Genomic DNA, 19,652 nt, shown 5'->3' on the forward strand with positions numbered 1-19,652 from the left:
CGGTTTTCTGGAAGTCTCATAGACTTTCCTGCCTGGGCTGGCTTTGAACAGCGATCCTCAGATCTCAGCCTTCTGAGTAGCTAGGATGACAGGTGAGAGCCACAGGTGCTTGATCTGCCCTGGCCATTTTGGTGGATGTCCTCATACAAAGCTCTAATCTGGTTCTGCCAGACAGGGGCAAAATGGTCTCCATTGGGACTGTCTCTGGTCACTTTCCGCTGAGGAGTCAAACCTCTTCCACAGCTCATAAGCCAGGCCCTTCACCCTTCTAGAAAACCAACTTCTGGGCTGTGTGAGGGTCATATTCTAGGATGGAGTAGAATTAGCCAGAGTGCCTGTGGGATTAGCCCAGGTTGCAGACACCCACAGTCGGACTAGGAGAGGCTGTGCCAACCAACCAAGCTGGCTGAGCACGGGCACAGAGGTAGCTGGCAGTGAGTTCAGGACAAGGTTGACAGTTCCCAGGTTCAGGGTCTGCTTCTTCAACCCAGCCCTGCTTTGCTGACAACTCTTGTGCTCCCATCCCCCGGCAGGTGCTCCCTACCAGGGACAGAAGCCAGGGTCTTTTATCATCCCTCGGCCCAGGAAGCCACTCTAGTTCCCTCCAGCCTAGGGTATATGCTGACACTGGCCACTCTGCCAGCCCTATCTTGTGATCTGGCCCCGCTTACCAGCGAAGCTGTCGGTTGTAGGAAGAAGTGGACTCAAGACTGACCCCTAGGCTTGCCAGGGTAGAGGTCAGGCTGGGATGCTGCCTGGCTGCAGGGTGTTCCTCCAGCTCACCCTGTGTCTTCTTCCTGTCATGCAAGACACTGTGTCTCCAGGGGAGTAGGCACTAGGCCCATGTCACACGCCATCTCTGCCCCACTGAGCAGACAGAAGCTCCACAGGCCTCTGAGGTCCCTCTGAGTCCTGGCTGGAACAGCCACACTGGCAGACCCTCTAATCCTGGCCTGGGAGCCACGTACAGGAAGCTCTCTGGCGGGCTCCACAGGCAGGTGTTTGGCACATCTGTCTGCAGGCTCTGGCTTCACCAGGACTCGCCCAGATCAATTCCTGCATGAGGCAGCAGCCAACTGTGGCTCAGGTCTGCTGGAATGACTGTCCTTGCTCCCCTAGCTGATTGTAGTTGAAATCCAGTCTTCCTGTATCCCCAGAACTGTCTGACTGGCAGAACAGCCAAGGTAGACAGGCAAAAGGCTGCTAGCGCCTCGTACACACCACCTTTGATGAAACAACTCCTAACTCAATTAGAAAGGAGGCAGCCAGTCAGGCCACCGGGGCACGGGGGTAAAAAAACACTTCAGAACTGTTCTGAGGTCCCGAGGGAGGACCTAGTACCCAGGATTCGGGAAGCCAAAGGGGTCCAGAGTGCTTTCCATGAAGTGAAACACGTACAACTTCAAGCAAGGCTTTATGTAAGAAGTGGGGACACAGAGGAATTCCAGGCACTCTGAGGACGGTGGAAACCCCAGGGCCTGCCCCTCTGACGCCCGCTGCTCCTGCCTGGGCCCTGCCCTTTGAACCTCTCATCTTCTGATTCCTGACCATTCCTGTGCCAGACTGGCAGAGCACAGCCGCTCCTGCACACCCATTTTTCTGGTTGGATTTCCATGAGGCAGGCAGGACGGGGCTCTCCTTCACCTATCTTAGGGCTGCAGGACTGTGTGTCCCCAGCCTGTCCACAGTTAGCTCCTCAGCATGCTGGTCTCCTTGTCCAGTGTGGAGAAGCGGATCAGCTTCAGGCTGGGTGGCTGGGGCTTCCTGTCATCCCACAGGTACTCAGGGGACAGCACCTTAGATGGTTTGTGTGAGATGAAGCGCCGGTTCAGGTGGCTCTCTTCCTGCCAGGCTGCCATGATGCCATTGGCTTTGTCCGCCAGGATAGCCATATGGCATCCCCTGGTAAACTCATACACGTTGGCCACTCGCCCACCAAAGACTGCCCCACCATAATAGAAATCCCCCTCATTGTCTGCTACAAAGGCAGTAGAAGCTCTCCTGCGCTCATAGGGGAACTGTTGGCGGAGCACAGAGAAGTAGCCCGGGTGGATGGCAGCCACCATGTCCCCCAGGGTCTCGGGGCCCCACGGGTTCCGAAAGGTCATGTCTACATCGAGGCAGAAGAGGTAGTCCACCTCCCGGTGGGCCCTCCCAGCAATGTGCTTACTGATCATCTCCATCCGTCGCATGGAGATCTCCTCCCAGTGGGAGTGGTCTTGGGTAGGAATCACGCTGAGGTGGCGGCCAGGGCCCAGCGGGACGCTGGGGACAGCTGTGGGGTTGGGAGTGAAGATGTAGTAGTGCACCCGGAAACCGCGCATGAAGAACTCCTCAGCTGATTCCAGAAAATGCTGGACAAACTGCCTGTACCTGGTGACCGGTGGTCCTGTCAGCACCACGGCCCCAGCAGGGCTCCGGCCCGCCCCGCTCCCCACCTCAGGCAGCCACCCAAGCCTAACCTTGGGGTCCTCGTGGGCTCATCTGTCAAATTCCCACAGCGACCTGAGTCTGAAAACCCAGCTTCATGCGTTTGAATTAGGGGACCTTCATGGGCGAGATCTACATAAATTTCCCACATCCAGTTTAAATCAGGGATATTCCACCTGAACTGACCTCTTAGGACTGTTGTAAGGTGGATCCTCACTGGTGGTTTGTTTACTTATTTTTTGCTTGTATTGGGGTTTGAACTCAGGACCTTGTATTTGCTTGGCTTGCTTGCTCAGTGGTCACTTGAGCCACACCTCTATTCCCGTTTCTTTGTTTCCTAGTTATCTGGAGATAAAGAGTCTTGCAGACTTTTCCTGCCTTGACCAGCTTTGAACTATGGTTCCCTGGATCTCAGCCTCCTGGGCAGTTAGGAATCCAGCCTTAATGTGAGAACCACAGTCATAAGCAACACTAGGTTTTATTGAGCTCTTCTGGAGTGCTGGGCAATATTTTCAGGGATTCTCATAATCTTCCATTTTCATAATCTGCCCATAACCTTGCCTGTTATATTCTTAACGTTGTTGTTGTTGGTCATGGGGCTTGAACTCTGGGCCTGGGTGCTGTCCCTCAGCTCTTCAGCTCAAGGCTAGCACTCTACCACTTGAGCCACAGCGCCACTTCTGGTTTTATGTGAGATAAGAGTCTCATGGACGTTTCCTGCCCAGGCTGGCTTTGAACTGTGCTCCTCAGATCTCAGCCTTCTAGGTAGCTAGGATTACAGGCGTGAGCCACCAGCACCTGGCACCACTATTTTTAAAATTTTAATTGTTATAAAGGTGATGTACAGAGGGGTTACAGTTAATAAGTCAGGTAATAAGTATGTTTCTTCTTCTTCTTTTTTTTTTTTTCTTGCGAGTCCTGGGGCTTGAACTCAGGGCCTGGGCACTGTCCCTGAGCTTCTTTTGCTCAAGGCTAACACTTTTCCACTTGAAAGCCACAGCACCACTTCCAGCCTTTTCTGTGTATGTGGTACTGAGGAATTGAACCCAGGGCTTCATGCACGCTAGGCAAGCACTCTACCACTAAGCCACTTTCCCCGCCCTAAAAGCACATTTCTTTTTGGACAATGTCACCCCTTCACTCTCTCCCAGTCCTTCCTGTTTTATTACTTGTTTATTTTTACCTTGCTTGTTTTACAGGCAGGAATAGTGAAGATGAGCAGGAAGGAAATAGCGAGGAACAAGTAGCGGGGAGAATCAAGGGAAGGCAGGTACAGCTGTAGAGGGCATGGAGAAGAGGATGGCATGGCTTCCTGGGGTCACCTACCCACTGACCACAGTGCTTAGGACAAATGTGCTCCCACGCGGACCTACAGACAAGTCCAGCTGGGTGCTTGTAGCTCATGCCTGGAATCCCACTTGCTTAGGAAGCTGAGATCTAAGTATTGTTGTCTGAAACCAGTCTAGGCAGGAAAAAATCCATGGGATGCTTATCTTCAATTAACCACCAAAATGCTGGAAGTGGAACAGTGGCTCAGGTGGTAGAGCACCAGCCTTGAGCAAAAAAAAAGAAAAGGCGGGGGCAGCGGCCAGGCCTGGAGTTCAAGCTCTGGGATCTGTGTGTGTGCGCACCTGCACGTGCACACACACTGAGGTAGGACCCCTCCACAGGGGTCTTCTCCCCTGTCACAGTCTGCTCAGCACCCTGCTGGGCCTATGAGAAGGGCCTGCCTCTCCTCTGGACTGCCAGCCCCAGCTGCCCCAGAAGATGCTGTCTCCCGCCTCGCCCACTACTCACTTCCCCACGGCAAACACGGTGACCCCGATGGTCAGGTTCAGCGGCTGGTACAGGTGCTGCAGCAGCTCTGGGTTGAAGGTGCCCTCGGAGACAATGGGTGCCAGCCAGGGTGTCAGCATCAGCAGCTCCGTGGGGCTGGCGGGGTGGGGGTGGGGGGATGTGTATACAAGAGCTGAGGGCACTCCATCCCCCACTCCTGAAGCCCGGCTGTCCTGGCCCTGACTTTCTCCTCCTCACACTGTGTGACTTGAGTCAACCTGGTCCCTGACACTGGGCCTCAGTTTCCCTGTGTGGAAAGTGGAGATAACAGCTAGCACCTGGAGTTCCCCGGGCAGGCCAGAGGGCAGCATGAGGGTGATGAGCACTCAAGCATGCATCACACTACCCTTCTTTCTCCTCATCCTTCCTCCTTCCCTCCGTCCTCCCTTCTTTCTTTCTTCTGTCTCTCCCTCCCTCCTTCCTTCCTTTCCTTTCCGTTCTTCTTCTGTTCCTCCCTCCCTAGCCTTAGCTGGCCTTGAAATCATGATACTCCTGCCCCTGACCCCCCAAGTTCTGAGATTACAGCTGGGCACCAGGGTACCTGGCTACAATACCATTCCATCTGCTCCTCCAGCCTCCTACAAGGTAGGTGCTCCTAAGATCCTGTGGTCACACAGCTAGTAAGGAACAGAGCGGAAGCTCAGGTCTGGGGCACTTGTAGTCCCAGGGCCACCCTCACATTGGATCTCCTCAATCCTTACAAATAAGAGCTGTCGGTCCTTCCCCTCCCCTGCCACGTCTCGGATACTGACCTCTGCTCCAGCAGCTTGGGCTGAAGGTACTCCAACCTGCCACAAAAAGAAGGGCCGGCGTGAGGGAGAACACTCACCTCCTCAGGGACCAGAGGGGAAGGACCGGCTACTCACCCGCCCACAGGCTGTGCTGGCTCCGCCCCCTTGTACTGGAGCTTCATGTTGCTGGTGCAGAGGCAACAGAGAGAGCTGTTAGTGCTGCGCAGGAAGACGGGGTCCAGCAACTCCCTCTAGACCCTCCCACAGCCCCGCCCACTTTCTGGGATCTGCTGGGTTCTCCCACAGGGCCAACAAGACACCAGTGTCTGGCAGTCTGTGATGCAGCCCTGCAGGCCCCAAAGCGCATGCCTCTTCAGCCACAAAAGCCTGGGAACCAGGACTCTGGGTGAGCCGATTAACCCCAGTAATGGTGACCGCCAGTGGTGCCCATCATCTTGGCATAGATGATGCATCTGTATGGGCTGGTTCTGTATGAAGGAAATTTCTTTGGGAAAGCTGGATGGATCCATCTTGTTAGTTCCAGGGCCTTAAGGAAAGAACTGATGCTTCCTAAAGGTAAAAGAAATCCCACTCCTGGTCCACAAGTTCCACTCTGCACTGGGTGCTGAGACTTGTCTGTCTAGCCCTCACTGTCACAAAAGCTAATTCTCACCAGATGCCAGTGGCTCACACCTGTAATCCTAGCTACTCAGGAGGCTGAGATCTGAGGATCTTGATTCAAAGCCAGCCTGGGCAGGAATGTCCGTGGAGACTCTTATCTCCAATTAACCACCAGGAAACTGGAAGAGGCACTGTGGCTCAAGTGGTAGAGCACTAGACTTGGGCTGAAGAGCTGAGGGACAGCGCCCAGGCCCTACTACCAACAAAAAACAAAACATAAAAGCTAATTCTCCAGTGATGATTGTTTTTTTTTTTTTTTTTTGGTCAGTTGTGAGGCTTGAACTCTGGGCCTGAGCACTGTCCCTGAGCTCTTTAGTTCAAGTCTAGTTCTCTACCACTTAAGCCACAGCGCCACTTCCAGTTTTCTGATGTTTAATTTGGAGATAAAGAGTCTCACAGACTTTCCTGCCCAGGCTGGCTTTGAACCACGATCCTCAGATCTCAGCCTCCTGAGTAGCTAGGATTACAGGTATGTGCCACCAGCCCCTGGCTGGACATTTTTTTTGTTTTGGTATGTGGTATATGCCAGTACTGAGGGCTTGAGTTCAAGTCCTGAGTACTGTCCCTTAGCTTTTCACTCAAGGCTGGTGCTCTATCACTTGAATCACAGCTCCCCTTCTGGCTTTTGGTGGTTAATTGGAGAGAAGAGTGATGGGAATCTCCGTGCTGCTCCCATGGCCCACTGACTGCCCTCCCCAGGGCCCTCCTGTTCTCAGGAAAACCTCACCCCTGACCTCATCTGATAGTGGGGGACAGCCTTATCTGACCGCTGGCATCAGGATGATACCCCTACCCTAAGTCCTCAAATGGCATTGTTTGCACCATAAATCCCAAACAGGGCAGTTAGGACAACAAGTCCCCAAACAGGACAGCACAAAGAAATCCCAAAGAGTCTCACTCTAGAATGTATAAAAACCTAACCCCTTCCCCCCCTACTCCCCATTCTTTCTTTCTCTTTGTTTCTCCAACCCTGCTCGGGGGCATATGGAGTCATTCTGTAGCCAAGATTAAAACCTGGTCTGAGGAGGTCTCTGCCTCCTTTCTCTCCGCTCATGATTTAGTTTCCTAACAGATGGTTCCCTGACCGGAAGAGTGTTCCCAGAGGACTCTCATCTAAGGGATGCTGTATCTCTCTCTGTCTCCCCTCTTTTTCCTCCCTCCTCCTGCCACTTTCAGAGAGCCAGACAGTCCCTCAAGGCTAACAGGGGTTCAAGAGCTCCCTGCCCCCCTGCCCATCCCCCCACCCTGCCACTAAACTGAAGCCTGTGCGTGAGTGGATGCCTCCACTCGGTCAGGCCTCAGCTTCAGCTGCATGCCTGAGTCTTCATTGACTGGGTTGGTAAACGCTGCTATTAGCCCACGATTTCCCCACATCACCTTTCTCTCTCTCTCTACCTCCAGACCAGAGATCCTTTGCCACTGGCTTGCCTGTACTCACCACCTCTCTCTTGGCATTGCAAAGTGAAGATTCCAGTTTCCCTCTCGAAGGTCCCCCAAGAAAGAAACTTCTGTTTTTTTTTTTTTGTAGGTTCCCAGGGACTGCTGCCTCTGACTGATTGGTTTTGGGGATGCCCAGTCCCTCTGTAAAGGATCCCACGTCCCCAGGGGTTTGGCTTGTAAGGACATGGGGTTGCAGCTGTCCATCCCAGCGGCTGCCCTTTGGCTGGTGCTCTCAAGAGTGACACAGGCTAGGTCCCAGAACCCCCTCTAAGTTCCTTCTTGAGGACTAGTTGTTTTGGGATTGAAACCAGACCTAAAATCAAAAGAAACATGGGGCTGGGAAGATGGCTCAGTGGTAGAGCGCTTGCCTTGCATGCCTGAGGCCCTGGGTTTGATTCCTCAGCACCACATTAACAAAAAGAAAAAAGCCGGAAGTGGTGCTGTGGCTCAAGTGGTAGAGCGCTAGCCTTGAGCTGAAGAGCTGAGGGACAGCGCCCAGGCCCAGAGTTCAGGCCCTATGACTGGACTCCCCCTCCCCCCCTCAAAAAAAGAAACGTATCGGCTTTCGCATAAAAATTTGGCCTCAGCATCAATTGGACAATCACAAAAGAAAAAAGCTTAACAGTTTAGAAATCTGACTTCAGTACCAAGAGGTAATTGCAATCACTGGCCTGAATACAGCACTTTTGACCCAACAATATTGTAAGATACAAGTTTCTCCAATGGGGTGGCAAGTGGTCAGGGGTTCCCTAAGTCCAAGCCTGTTTTCCTTCCTGCTCCTGTTGCTATGTTCTTCCTCTCTGCCATCCAGATTCTCTTAGCCGAAACTGTCCTCTCCAGACAAACTTCTTCAGTCCACCTTTGCCCCATTGCCTGCAGAGCCTGAGTGGCTGATACTGGGTGGGGTGGCTGGAAGCAAAGTAAAGTAACTTTCTTTGTCTTGTAAATGTATTCATAGCAACAAGCTGACCAAACTTTCTACAAAGAGCTGTTTAACGTGGCCATCAACGCCTTTAGCATATTTATCAGGATGAAGAAGCCAAAGAGGAAAAAAGAGAGACTTCCCAAAGTCAGACACCAACTCTTGGCTTTTATAGCTGACTTTCACTTTTAAGACCTAAGTGTGTCTTAAAACTTTTGTGCACAAGTGTGTATCAGCATGCTCAAACCTCATTTTAAAGCATAAAAACTGTCATTATGGTGTGAGAAAAAGTCTTTTCTAGCAAACCAAGTGTTTCTATCTTGAATATTGACACATTTTGGTACTGATATTTCCTGAAATTATTTGTCTTTTGACATCAGTTGTAACTTTCTGTGCTGCTTATGTTGTAAGGTAAATCATCCTGGAAGCCATATTTTAAAATATAGAATATTGAAGTCTTTACTATACAGTTAACAGGCTGCAGGATGCCAGTTGTTACAAAGGTCTGTAGCTCGCAAATAAAAGTACACAGCCAGGAAACATGCTAAAGAGGAAAGAAAGAACAAAAACAATACCAACAAGCCAATTAATAGAGAGCTGAATTGGGACGCCATGATGACTGGAGACAGGACACAGGACACAATCACAGTGACATACGTGGCATGGAGTCTGGTGGCTAGGCTGGTCTGGGCTTAAATAGGTCCACACAGGGGGCAGGCAGATCCTCAGGAAATTCGCAGTCCCAGGCACTAGACTGACAGATTCAGTAACCTATCATCCAAGTGCCTGCCCCTGCCTGCCTCCAGGGGTTTGGGCACGCCCACTACCTGGGAGGCAGGTCATGGGGGAGGGAGGGTTCCTTCCCCCAGCATGAAAACAAGATGCCAGACCCTACCAACCACCATGTGGCCAATATGGCGCCGGCCAGACCTGGCCTCCTTACTTCACTTACAGGAGACTAAGATCTGAGGATCATAGTTCCAAGGCTGTTAGTCTGACATGCTCTTCTCCCTAGATTGGTGGACAAAGGGCCCTTTTGGTACAGGCAGCTGATAACCAGCTTCCTCCATTTGGTCAGTTACAGCCATCAATGGTAGCAGCAGGCCTCCTTACCTACTCTTTGGGCAGCTGCCATAAATCTTAGCCCACCATAATGGAATACTTGGCTGTCACATCTCACCCGAGCCAGTCCCCTAGACAATAAGTACTGCCTTACCCAGGGGCAGGCTGCTGCTACTCTCTGTCCTGAGAGCTAGCTTGTCAGATCCCTGCTGACAATAAATCCCTTTCTCGGTATGTGACTGTGTTCTTGTGTCAGTGTGGCTTTCGGGGCTGGTGCTTTCAAAGCCAAACCCTGGGAGAAAAGTCCCAATGAAACTCTTCTCTCCAATAAACTACTCAAAACGCCAGAAGTGGCGCTGTGGCTCAAGTGCTAGAGTGCTTGTGGACAGCACCTAGACCTTGAGTTCAAGCCCCAGGCCTGCCAGAAAAAAGAAAAAAAAAGTAAAAAAAAGTCAAGTGCTGCTTGTTAGAAGGATAAATAATATTTATCAATGGAAGTAGTAAAAGGAATGAGGCCCCCTTTCTGAGTGGGAGCTTTACACTGAGCTCATCAACCTCCTCCAGCTGTGTCTGCCAGATACTCTGTTCCCAGTCCCACGCCCAGCCATCTGTGATGGAGAAACTGTAAACCTTTGAAAAAAAAAATTAGGGAGTAGCCCCCTTGGTAATTAATTATACTTAGAATGTAAGCTGAACCCCGTGGCAAGGAGGAAGGACAGTTTGGATTGTGATAAAAACCTAGCAAACTTCTATGCCTAGGCAGCCTGGGTCTGGGTGGAGTAATAGTAAACGACTGTGAGAAGAGTAATCCTGCAGTTCTCAGGTAATGGAAACTCAACTACCTCCACAGGCCATGAGGAAAAAATGGGGCAGTTTTAAACTCAACCCATAAAGAAGCTCATCAGATTTGGGTGCAAACAAATGTGCCTAAGAGTTATGACATTATATTGAGAAAAACTATGTTATGTGAGTTCAGAAAATTTTTAAGAGTTAGCCCAAAGCAAGCCAGGAGGCAGCTTTATGTCCATCTATGAAGGTAAAGTAATGCTTAAGTATTTATATCAAGGGCTATCAAATGATCACACTTTAGATAATTATATAAAACTAAAAAGGCATCTTTTGCTGTCTAATATGCCTGTTTCCCAAATAGATAAGCCACGTTGGATAAGTGCTAAAGGACACCAAGCAGTTTCTGCATTCTTTGTTGTAATCACAAAGGGTTAGTGGCATCTACAATGTTTTTAATCTCAGTATCCTAAAGTGCTATATGAAATTAAGAATAGGGGCTGGGAATATGGCTTAGGGGTAGAGTGCTTGCCTAGCATGCATGAAACCCTGGGTTCGATTCCTCAGTACCATATAAACAGACAAGGCTGGAAGTGGCACTGTGGTTCAAGTGGTAGATTGCTTGCCTTGAGCTCAAGACTGCAGGGACGGTGCCCAAGCCGAGTTCAAGCCCCACGACCGACAAAAAACCAAACCAAACCAAACCAAAACCAAAACAAAAATGCCGGATGGGTCATCCTATTTTTGCTGGACATTATCCTAGTAAGGAGAAGGGGACCCACAGGGACAGAGCTGGTCCTGGTGAGAAGGGCCCATCCAGAGGCAGTTGGGAAGAGCTGCTCAGATAAGAGGGGATGGTGACAGATCCTAAATGGATTTGTGCTTGTCCCTTCAAAAGTAATCAAGAGCTGGGAGATCAAAAGAAAATAGTTCATAAGTATGCCTATCTAATTCCATTCCTGCGTATCTTCTAACTGGACAGGAACTTATATTCTTGCCTGTGTTACCTGCTATTTCTATTTATAGTGAGTCTTGGACTCAGGACAATTTGCCTTGGCACCTTCCTGGGTCTCCCATCCATACTCTGTGGTCCAGAAATCTATAATCTAGACTTCTATATTCTACTTATAGGAAATCTTCCAGGCCTCCCACTGGGCCTTTAATCACTCCAATCCATCCCTAGCTTCTTAACCAGTCTACCATGTTCTCCCCTACCCAGTCACCAGAAACTCTAGACAGTCCCCTCCTGCCCCCAGTTCAGTTATATGGAAATTCCTCCTCCCCTGTAATAGGCCACAACTGGGTTTGTGCTCCAAATGGAACTTTTCTGGCTTGTGACCAGGGTGTGTTCTCCTGTGTCATTCATATCAACTGGTCCTGCCACCTTGTCTGCCTCTTGTTTGATCTCAACTCAGTTGCAGGAACATCTCAATAGATGATGGGAATCACCTCAAAGGACATGGTGGTGGGGCACCCTCTCACCATGGTCCCCCTGGCTGGCCTTTCTATTAGGACCAATTATCCTCTTACTCCTCCTTCTTGGACCCTGTTTTTCTCAACATTTTTCAAAAGTTTCTCTTTAACAGGATAGCAGCCCTCACTCAGGATACTACCTGGGAGCAAGACAAGGACATCCTATTATAGCAGGCAACTGGAGGCTTCACTTATACCATCCTGCCCTGCCCAGTGCAGACCCTGACCCCATACCCAGTGACTCCTCAGTGCCCCTATGTGAGCAGGTAGTAGCCAGAAAAGACCACGACATCCCTTTTATACCCTGTCAGGGTTTTTGCTTCATTCTCCTAACTCTTTGCTGCTCCCATGGCCCACTGACCACCTTCCCCGGGGGCCTCTTCTGGTTCTTAGGAAAACCTTACCCCTAACCCTATCTGAAATCAGGATGATATCCCTACCATAAAACTCCAAATGGAACTGTTTGCACCATAAATCCCAAACGGGACAGGACAAAGAAATTCCAGAGTCTCACCCTAGAATGTATAAAACCCTAACTCAACCCTGCTTGATGTTACATAGAGTCCCTCTGCAGCCATGATTAAAACCTGTTCTGGTCTGCTGAGGTCTCTGCCTTCTTTCTCTCCTTAGGTCCACTAGATTGTTCCTAACAAAGATCCTCACAGACATTTCTGCTCTGGCTGATTTCAAATCACAATCCTTATATCTCAGCTTCTTGGGTTGCTGCGATTACGGGTGTGAGCCTCTGGTACCTGGCTCCAGCTTGTTCACTATTATGGTTTGGATGTGGTTTGAGTGTTACCCAAGGCACTGTTTATTTATTTTTTTGTCAGTCATGGGGCTTAACTCTAGGCCTGGGCACTGTCCCTCAGCTCTTCAGCTCAAGGCGAACACTCTACCACTTGAGCCACAGCACCACTTCTGGTTTTCTGAGTGGTTCATTGGAGATAAGAGTCTCACGGTCTCGGAAGTGGCGCTGTAGTTCAAGTGGCAGAGCGCTCGCCTTGAGCTGAAGAGCTGAGGGACAGCGCCTAGGCCCAGAGTTCAAGCCCCACGGCCGACAAAAAAAAAAAAAAAAGAGTCTCACGGTCTCTCCTGCCTGGGCTGGCTTTGAACCTTGATCCTTAGATCTCAGACTCCTGGGTAGCTAGGATTACAGGTGTGAGCCACTGACGCCACGGCCAGCTTTGTTTATAGTTAATCCTCATATTTAATAGGCTCATTATGCTATTTCCTGGAGTGGGAACTTATACTTCCTGTGCCTCACCATCCAATGCCCCATGCCACTGTGGGGCCCTGCCAGCATGGAGGTCACCAGATGCACCTCCTCAACCTTGGACCAGAACCATAAACCAAAATAAATGTCTGTCTCTTTCTCTGTCTTTCTTCATGAAGGGCCTTGTGATTAATCGGCAGGCCCTCTACCACGTGGGCCACTCTTCCAGCCTTTTTCGCTTCCATTATCTTTCAGACAGTGTCTCATTTTCTGCCCAGTCTGGTCTGGACCATGGTCCTTCTATGTATGTTCCCTAGGCATCTGTGATGGCAGCAGCACATCGCCATATCCAGCTTTTTATTGGTGGAGACAAGTCATGTGAACTTTTTGCCCAGGCTGGCCTTGAACCGAGATTCTCCCAATCTCAGCTTCCTGAGCAGCTGTATGGCAGGTGTGAACCTGACTCAAAATTTTTCTTTCTACCTGGGTCTGTGGCATAGTGTTATTTACAATAGGAAATGAATTGAGACACTATTATAGACCATGTTTAATAATAAATAAACACGTATATACATAGTACATGTATAATGTATAACAATAAAACATACTTTGTTGTTAATTAGTAGCTTATAATTCAGATGTTTAATTTTCTGTAGCTGTCATAAAAAAAGGAAAGACTATGGAGCCAGATGCCCCTTGATTCTGTCCCAATCCATTTTTTTCACTCAGTTGTCAAAAAAAAATTACATCCACAAAGCGAAGAAGGCTTTATTTCGCCAAATGTTACTCAGTTCCTGTGTCCACATAGAGTACAACATTGAGCAGAAAGCTGGCTGTGGTAGTTCACACCTGTAATCCCAGCTTCTTGGGAGGCAGAAGCCGGCAGTTTTGATCTGAGGCAGACTAGGCAAAATTGCAAGACCCTAACCTATCTGATGAAAAGGACTGGGGCATACATTACTCAAGCAGTAGAGCGACTGACTAGCAAGCCTAAGGTCTAGTTTTCTCTCTCTTTTATTTTTTGCCAGTCCTGGGGCTTGAACTCAGGGCCTGGGCACTGTCCTTAAGCTTCTTTTGCTCAAGGCTAGTGCTCTACCCCTTGAGCCACAGCGCCACTTCTGGCCTTTTCTGTTTATGTGGTACTGAGGAATCGAACCTAGGGCTTCATGCATGCTAGACAAGCACTCTACCGCTAAGCCACATTCCCTGAGTAAGTTCTAGTTCTAAAAGCCTGACCACCTTCTAAGAGCCAGGACACACACACTGCATCTCAGCAGACAAAGAAAGGCACCTTTACCATGCCATCTTAGAGATGCAGCAAGTGGGACTCGGATGAGGCTCATGTATCACATCTGTGGCCAAATCATGCAGGGAACAGCAGGGATGCTCAAAGCCCGAAATGGCAATGTTACCTCACATCTGTGGCAGCCTATAAATTACCTAAATATGACGACACTGCTCAAAGCCATAAGCCGAAGGCTGGGCACTGGTGGCTCACACCTGTAATCCTAGCTACTCAGGAGGCTGAGATCTGAGGATCATGGCTCCAAGCCAGTTTGTTCAGGAAAGTCCAGAGACTCTTATCTCCATTTAAGCAGTAAACACACACACACACACACACACACACACACACACACACACACACACACACACACACACACACACAAAACTGGAAGTGGAGCTGTGGCTCAAGTGGGAGAGCACCAGCCTTGAGTGAAAAAGCTAAGGGATAGCACCCAGGCCCCAAGTTCAAGCCCCATTACTGAATGCACCCCCACCCCACCCCAAACAAAACCAAAATCATAAGCTGAGGATGCAGAATACACAATGTGACCTTAAAAGCTCTTCTGCCTCTCCAAATGTGAGCAGCCCACACATGCCCCATCCCATACTTACAATATCTCTGGGCAGGGGAGGTAGTACGGTATATAAGAAACTGGCATCCAGTTCTCAACATACACCCTGGAAAGGAAAAACACCCATTGACTCTGCTTTGCCCAACAGGCTGACACCCAGTTGGCACATATTGGAACCCCCTATAGTGCATAGTGTATGTGTGTGGGAGGGGAGGTCCCTGCCATCCTAGGATCTATTTCTTTAATATGGCACAGTGCCTGCTATGTAGATATCGATCCACCCATTTACTTATTCACTCCTGGGGCATTTATGTTCTTGATGCTGAGCCTTACCTAACCATTGGGAGTAGAGTATAGCCCTAGACCTTTCCAAAGGCTGTGTGTGTGTGTGTGTGTGTGTGTGTTATGGGGGGGAGGGAGGGAGGGAGAGCTGGAATAGGGATCCTCACAGTTGGAAGGGTAGTTTCAGCAGAGGATATTGCAAGTCAAATGTCAGTATGAGGCAAAATGTGGAAGCCAAAGTTAGTCTGGCTGGGGAGGGGAGTGGGAAGCTGATGAGTCAGCTGGGATTGATGGGGCCTGGAAACTTTCAAGGGAATCCAGGTTTTTGGGGTTGAATACAGAGGGTGGTCAGGGGAGAGAGCCCCAAGGTGCAGCTTACCACAGGACCCAGAGGCTGAGGCTGGCCGGTAGACATAACCCCAGGACCAGGGCTAGTCTCCAGTGGAACATTGCTGGGTGCTGTGCGAGAGCCGCCGGTGGAGACCCCTGAGCCTTGGGCAGTCGGGCTTTCCCTGCCAGGGCTGTGGGGCTCTGGGCAGGTCTGCTCTGAGCCAGCCTCTCCCAGGCCCAGATGACTCCTGCAAAGGAAGCTCCTTTACTCCAGAGCAGCGGACTCCCCGCCCCCCCCCCCCCCCCCCCCCCGCACTCTGGCAAGGGGACTCCTCCCCTCCAGCTAATCCCAGGCTCAGCTTTGGGACGCTGACAGGCGGCGGTGGCTGTCCTAGTGGCTGACTCAGGGAAGCAGCAGCCCCGGCCCGGGCTGGTGTCTCACTCCAGGGGGCCAGGGGACTCAGGGAGCAGGACGACACCGGCAGGGCCCCGTGATGCTGGGGGCCCGCGCTCAGGATTCTCCAGAGCCGCCCGGGGCGAGGAGGACCCCGAGGGCCAGCGGGACGCGCGGACACGCCCGGCCTCCTCCTCCTCTGAATCCCCGGCGGGGTGACCTTGGGCAAGTCCTCCCCGCCGGGGCCTGGGCTGGAGGGGTGGGAGGACGGCGCTCCGGCCGGCCTGTTAGCCTGCTCACTCCCTGGCAAGCCCGCTCCCGCTCGCTCCTTCCGGGGCCTCAGTTTCCCCACCGGTGCCGGGGTCCTTCAAAGCCTTCCCGACCCGTTAGGCTTCGGCCGCTGGCCGGCCCAGGCCTCGGGCTGTTCCCCGCGGGCCCGACCCCGGCCTGACCCGGCCCGCCTAGCCTGGTGGCCGACCCCGAGCCTGAAGCAGGGGTGCGTACCTGTATTTCCGGCCTCCCTCCGGGGCGGGCTGCGGGCCGCCCCGCGCTCGGCGGCAGGCGCGGGGATGGAGGGGAGGGGCGGAGGGGGGAGTCGCGACAGCCGGACCGGCGCCCGGACAGAGGGACGTACCCCAGCCCAGAAACCGGGGACGCAGACGAGCGGGGCTCCTGCGAGGCGCGCCTAGGACCGAGCGGGTCGGAGCCTGCGGACGGTGGGCGGAGAACGTTGGACTTCGCCCTGTGGACAGTGGAGGGTTGGGTGTGCCCGGAAAGTATGCGAGGGGCGTCGGGAGGCGCCCTGCCCAGGCGCATACCACGCTTTAAATCCTCGCCTGCCTACCGCCTACAGCGCTCCCGCCAGGCCCCGCCCCGCCCGCCAGGCCCCGCCCCGCCCCGCCCGCCAGGCCCCGCCCTCACGCGATAGGCCACACCTACCACTGGGAGGGGGACGCTCCGCCCACCGCAGGCAAATAACCCCGCCCACCGGAAACAAACATCCCGCCCACCACATGCGCCCCGCCCTCCCATCCCGGCCCGGCCCCCATGCGCTCGGCCCTCTTACTACCCTCCACCAAAGGAAGGGGGAGGACACGCGCGCTCCATGCCCACCACAGGTCAACAGCCCGTTCCCCGCGCGCCCCTGCTTACCACTAGCAAATAGCCCCGCCCACATCGCTCCCGCCCACCGCTCGCGCCCCGCCCGCCGCTCGCGCCCCGCCCGCCGCTCGCTCGCGCCCCGCCCACCGCACTCACCTGGCGCCACAGCCCCGCCCGCCGCTCGCGCCCCGCCCGCCGCTCGCGCCCCGCCCGCCGCTCGCGCCCCGCCCGCCGCTCGCGCCCCGCCCGCCGCTCGCGCCCCCCCCCCGCCGCTCGCGCCCCGCCCGCCGTTCGCGCCCCGCCCGCCGCTCGCGCCCCGCCCGCCGCTCGCGCCCCGCCCGCCGCGCAGGGGCTCGCCGCCGCTGCCCGGCCCCAACCCCGCTCCGGAGTTCGGCCTTCCGCGCGGGACCCGCCGCTGAGGTCGGGTCGCTGGCCCGGGCCGTGGCGTCTGCCGGCCGTCTGCGGCTCTGCCTGGACCGCGGGCCGTCCGGGAGCGCGGATCGGAAGCCGGGGCAGGGTTTGGCGGAGAAGGTCCCACGGACTGCGGTCCCAGGACGCCCGCATCTCTGCGAGAGGGAGGACGGGTCCTCCCGGGCTCACGGCCCCGACGTGACACACCCCGCAGGACCACCCGGGCCCCACGTGACACACCCCGCAGGACCACCCGGGCCCCACGTGACACTCCCCGCAGGACCACCCGGGCCCCACGTGACACTCCCCGCAGGATCACCCCGGCCCCACGTGACACTCCCCGCAGGGTCACCCCGGCCCTCCACGTGACACACCCTGCAGGGTCACCCCGGCCCCCGTGACACACCCCGCAGGATCACCCCGGCTCCCCCCCACGTGACACACCCCACAGGGTCACCCCGGCCCCCCCCACGTGACACACCCCACAGGGTCACCCCAGGGCAGTGGCCCCGGCCTCCTCTTGCTGCCCTTGTGACCCGGGGGGAGGCGTGGGTCCACCCCAGGGCCCGAGGGCCACCTCTGACATCTCACAAGGGTCAGCCGAGCACTGGGGGGAAGAGGGGTGCAGGGGACAGAGAAGGGCACAAAACGGGGCCCTTGGCCAAAAGAGGGCACCGGAGATGTGGCTCAGCTGGCAGAATGGTAGCCAATGAGCGAAAGCAGCGGCAGGTACCGAGTTCGAGTCCGGATCTGGGACCTAAGAAAAGAAAATGGGGAGGGTAAATAAGAGAGGGAGGTGGGAGGGGAGAAAGCAGCCAGCCAAAGCTGCGTCTCCAGGCGCAGGTGGCTGTCCCTACTCCAGGGGCTGGGCTCTGAGGTGCAGTTTGAAGCTGGCCCTGGAGACCTTATCTCCATGTAACCAGCAAAAAGATGGAAGTGGAGCTGTGGCTCAAGTGGTAGAACACCAGCCTTGAGTGAAAAAGCCAAGCGGGAGTCAGAGGCTCTGATTTCAATTCTGGTTCTGTCTGTCTGTCTGTCTGTCTATCTGTCTCTGTCTCTCTGTGTCTCTCTGTGTCTGTGTCTGTGTCTGTCTGTCTGTCTGTCTGTCTCTCTCACACACACAGTATCAACCATAATGTATTCAGAGAGGTTCTGAGTTTGCTCAGAGACATAAAGCAGCTTGAAGCCACAAACCCAGGACTGTCTGGCATCCTCCAGGTGCTTAGGGGTCCCTTGAGGACCACAGGTTCCTGTGTGGCTGGACATATTTTCTCAGTCTGCGGGTTCTGGGCGCAGGCCAGGACCCCTGGGGACCTCTGGAAGGGGTTGCTTCTGTTGGCAGGTGCACGCACTGGCTCCCTGGGGCCCGAGGGAACTCCTGAGGCATGTTCCATACCTGGTTTAAGTTTGTGGTCCCCTGGGTCTGGCCTTGGGGCTGCTGGCATCTCTCTGGTCATTGTTCTTTAACAGAGAGGCAAGCGAGACCAGACACTGCTATCTCTGTGGGCTGGGCGCTGCTCCACCTCACGCCTGGTCCAGACTGTCCACCCGGCCACAGGGGGGATAGCAGAAGAGTCCCCCTACCTCCATGCCATGACTTAAGAAGCATACCAAGCAGGACCTGGGGCCAGGGGGTGGGAGGAGCATCTGGACTTGTCCTGGTCATCATGCACACCCCTCAGACAACGGGCCCACTTGACTATGGACCCCATCAGCAACTGTGACCTCACATAAAACTTTCTTCATTTGGCCATCTCAGGTATTTGTTCTAGTAGCAGATGCCTGGCCGACACACCCAGGGGCAACAGGTGGGCACCCAGCATCTCTTTGTAGTCGGTCCCCTCCTGATCTCCAGCCTTTCATTTGTAAAATGGGCATTGGGGGATTTCCAGCCCTTGATTCCATAGTGATGCGGTCTCCATCCTTGAAGGACAAAGCCATGTCCCGCTTCCCCACTGGCAACCCTGGGGAGCTGAGGCTTGGGCTCCTGGAAGGAATGTTTAGGAGACAGGCTAAACTAACCCCTTTGGTACTCACTCCCATCCCAGTCCTTTGCTCCCCAGCATGCACTTGACCTCCACAATCCATCTCCAGCTTCACTCAATTCTAGGATGCCAGAGAATTCCCTAGAGCGTTGCTCTGACATCATGCTCAGAAAAGTCTGCATACACTTGGATGAGTTCAGGAGCAGGACTCTCAGGCCTTTCCTCCCCAGTGGACAGGAGGGATCGTTGAGGGGTCACAAGGCTGTGGTAGAGGGAGCTCAGGAAGGTGCACATGGGCCCTGTGGTTCTCTGTGTGGTCCTCATTTTTCTTAGGGAGAGCCAGCATCATAGGGACAAACAGACGTCTTTACAAAATCTTGGTTGAGACCCAGACATTACCTACTTTTGTCCACCAGCGCCTTGTCCCCTGGAGGTGGATGGTAATGACAAATCACAAGTCTTAGCACATGTGCCCAGGTGTAGTAAATAAAACGTGTCTTCTGAATCCTAGCCAGAGTAACTCCATCTTGCAGCAGGCACCATTTTGCTTTTCTGCCCGTCAGACTTGTTTAAACAAGCTACCCTTCCCCCGGTCAGGCAGTGTGTGCTGAGACCAGAGGAAGAATCCCAGGAAAGGCAAGGGGACAGAGTAAACGCATACTTGCACACATTTGTAACTTTGCCAGGGTGTGTTCCCCCCATCCAATCTTACTTGC

General features: G+C 53.4%; 1 protein-coding gene across 2 annotated transcripts; it reads right to left on the reverse strand.

Moving 5' to 3' along the window:
• Window positions 1-1,401: 1,401 nt before the first annotated feature.
• Gbgt1 (globoside alpha-1,3-N-acetylgalactosaminyltransferase 1 (FORS blood group)) lies at window positions 1,402-16,279 on the reverse strand. 2 transcript variants are annotated; one of them, XM_070014941.1, is made up of 7 exons: window positions 16,074-16,279; window positions 15,095-15,293; window positions 14,474-14,539; window positions 5,133-5,183; window positions 5,019-5,054; window positions 4,228-4,362; window positions 1,402-2,373 (listed from the first exon to the last, which is right to left on the reverse strand). In XM_070014941.1, exons 2-7 carry the CDS (start codon window positions 15,163-15,165, stop codon window positions 1,689-1,691), a joined length of 1,044 nt encoding a protein of 347 aa, XP_069871042.1. In that variant the 5' UTR covers window positions 15,166-15,293; window positions 16,074-16,279; the 3' UTR covers window positions 1,402-1,688. The 2 variants fall into 2 exon arrangements, with proteins under 2 accessions (XP_069871042.1, XP_069871041.1); XM_070014940.1 differs by having other exon boundaries at window positions 15,944-16,279.
• Window positions 16,280-19,652: the final 3,373 nt, after the last annotated feature.

This window comes from Dipodomys merriami, unplaced genomic scaffold (genome assembly GCF_024711535.1).
Source record: "Dipodomys merriami isolate MVZ:Mamm:240054 unplaced genomic scaffold, mDipMer1.0.p SCAF_11, whole genome shotgun sequence".
Classification (NCBI taxonomy): Eukaryota; Metazoa; Chordata; class Mammalia; order Rodentia; family Heteromyidae; genus Dipodomys; species Dipodomys merriami.

Coding starts and splice junctions, on each gene's coding strand:
- Gbgt1 (XM_070014941.1), bottom strand. CDS start 15,165: ATGTTCCACTGGAGACTAGCCCTGGTCCTGGGGTTATGTCTACCGGCC. Junction 5,184..14,473: donor CTCCCCTGCCCAGAGATATT/GTAAGTATGGGA, acceptor CCTCTGCACCAG/CAACATGAAGCTCCAGTACA. Junction 2,374..4,227: donor ACCGTGTTTGCCGTGGGGAA/GTGAGTAGTGGG, acceptor ACCGGTCACCAG/GTACAGGCAGTTTGTCCAGC.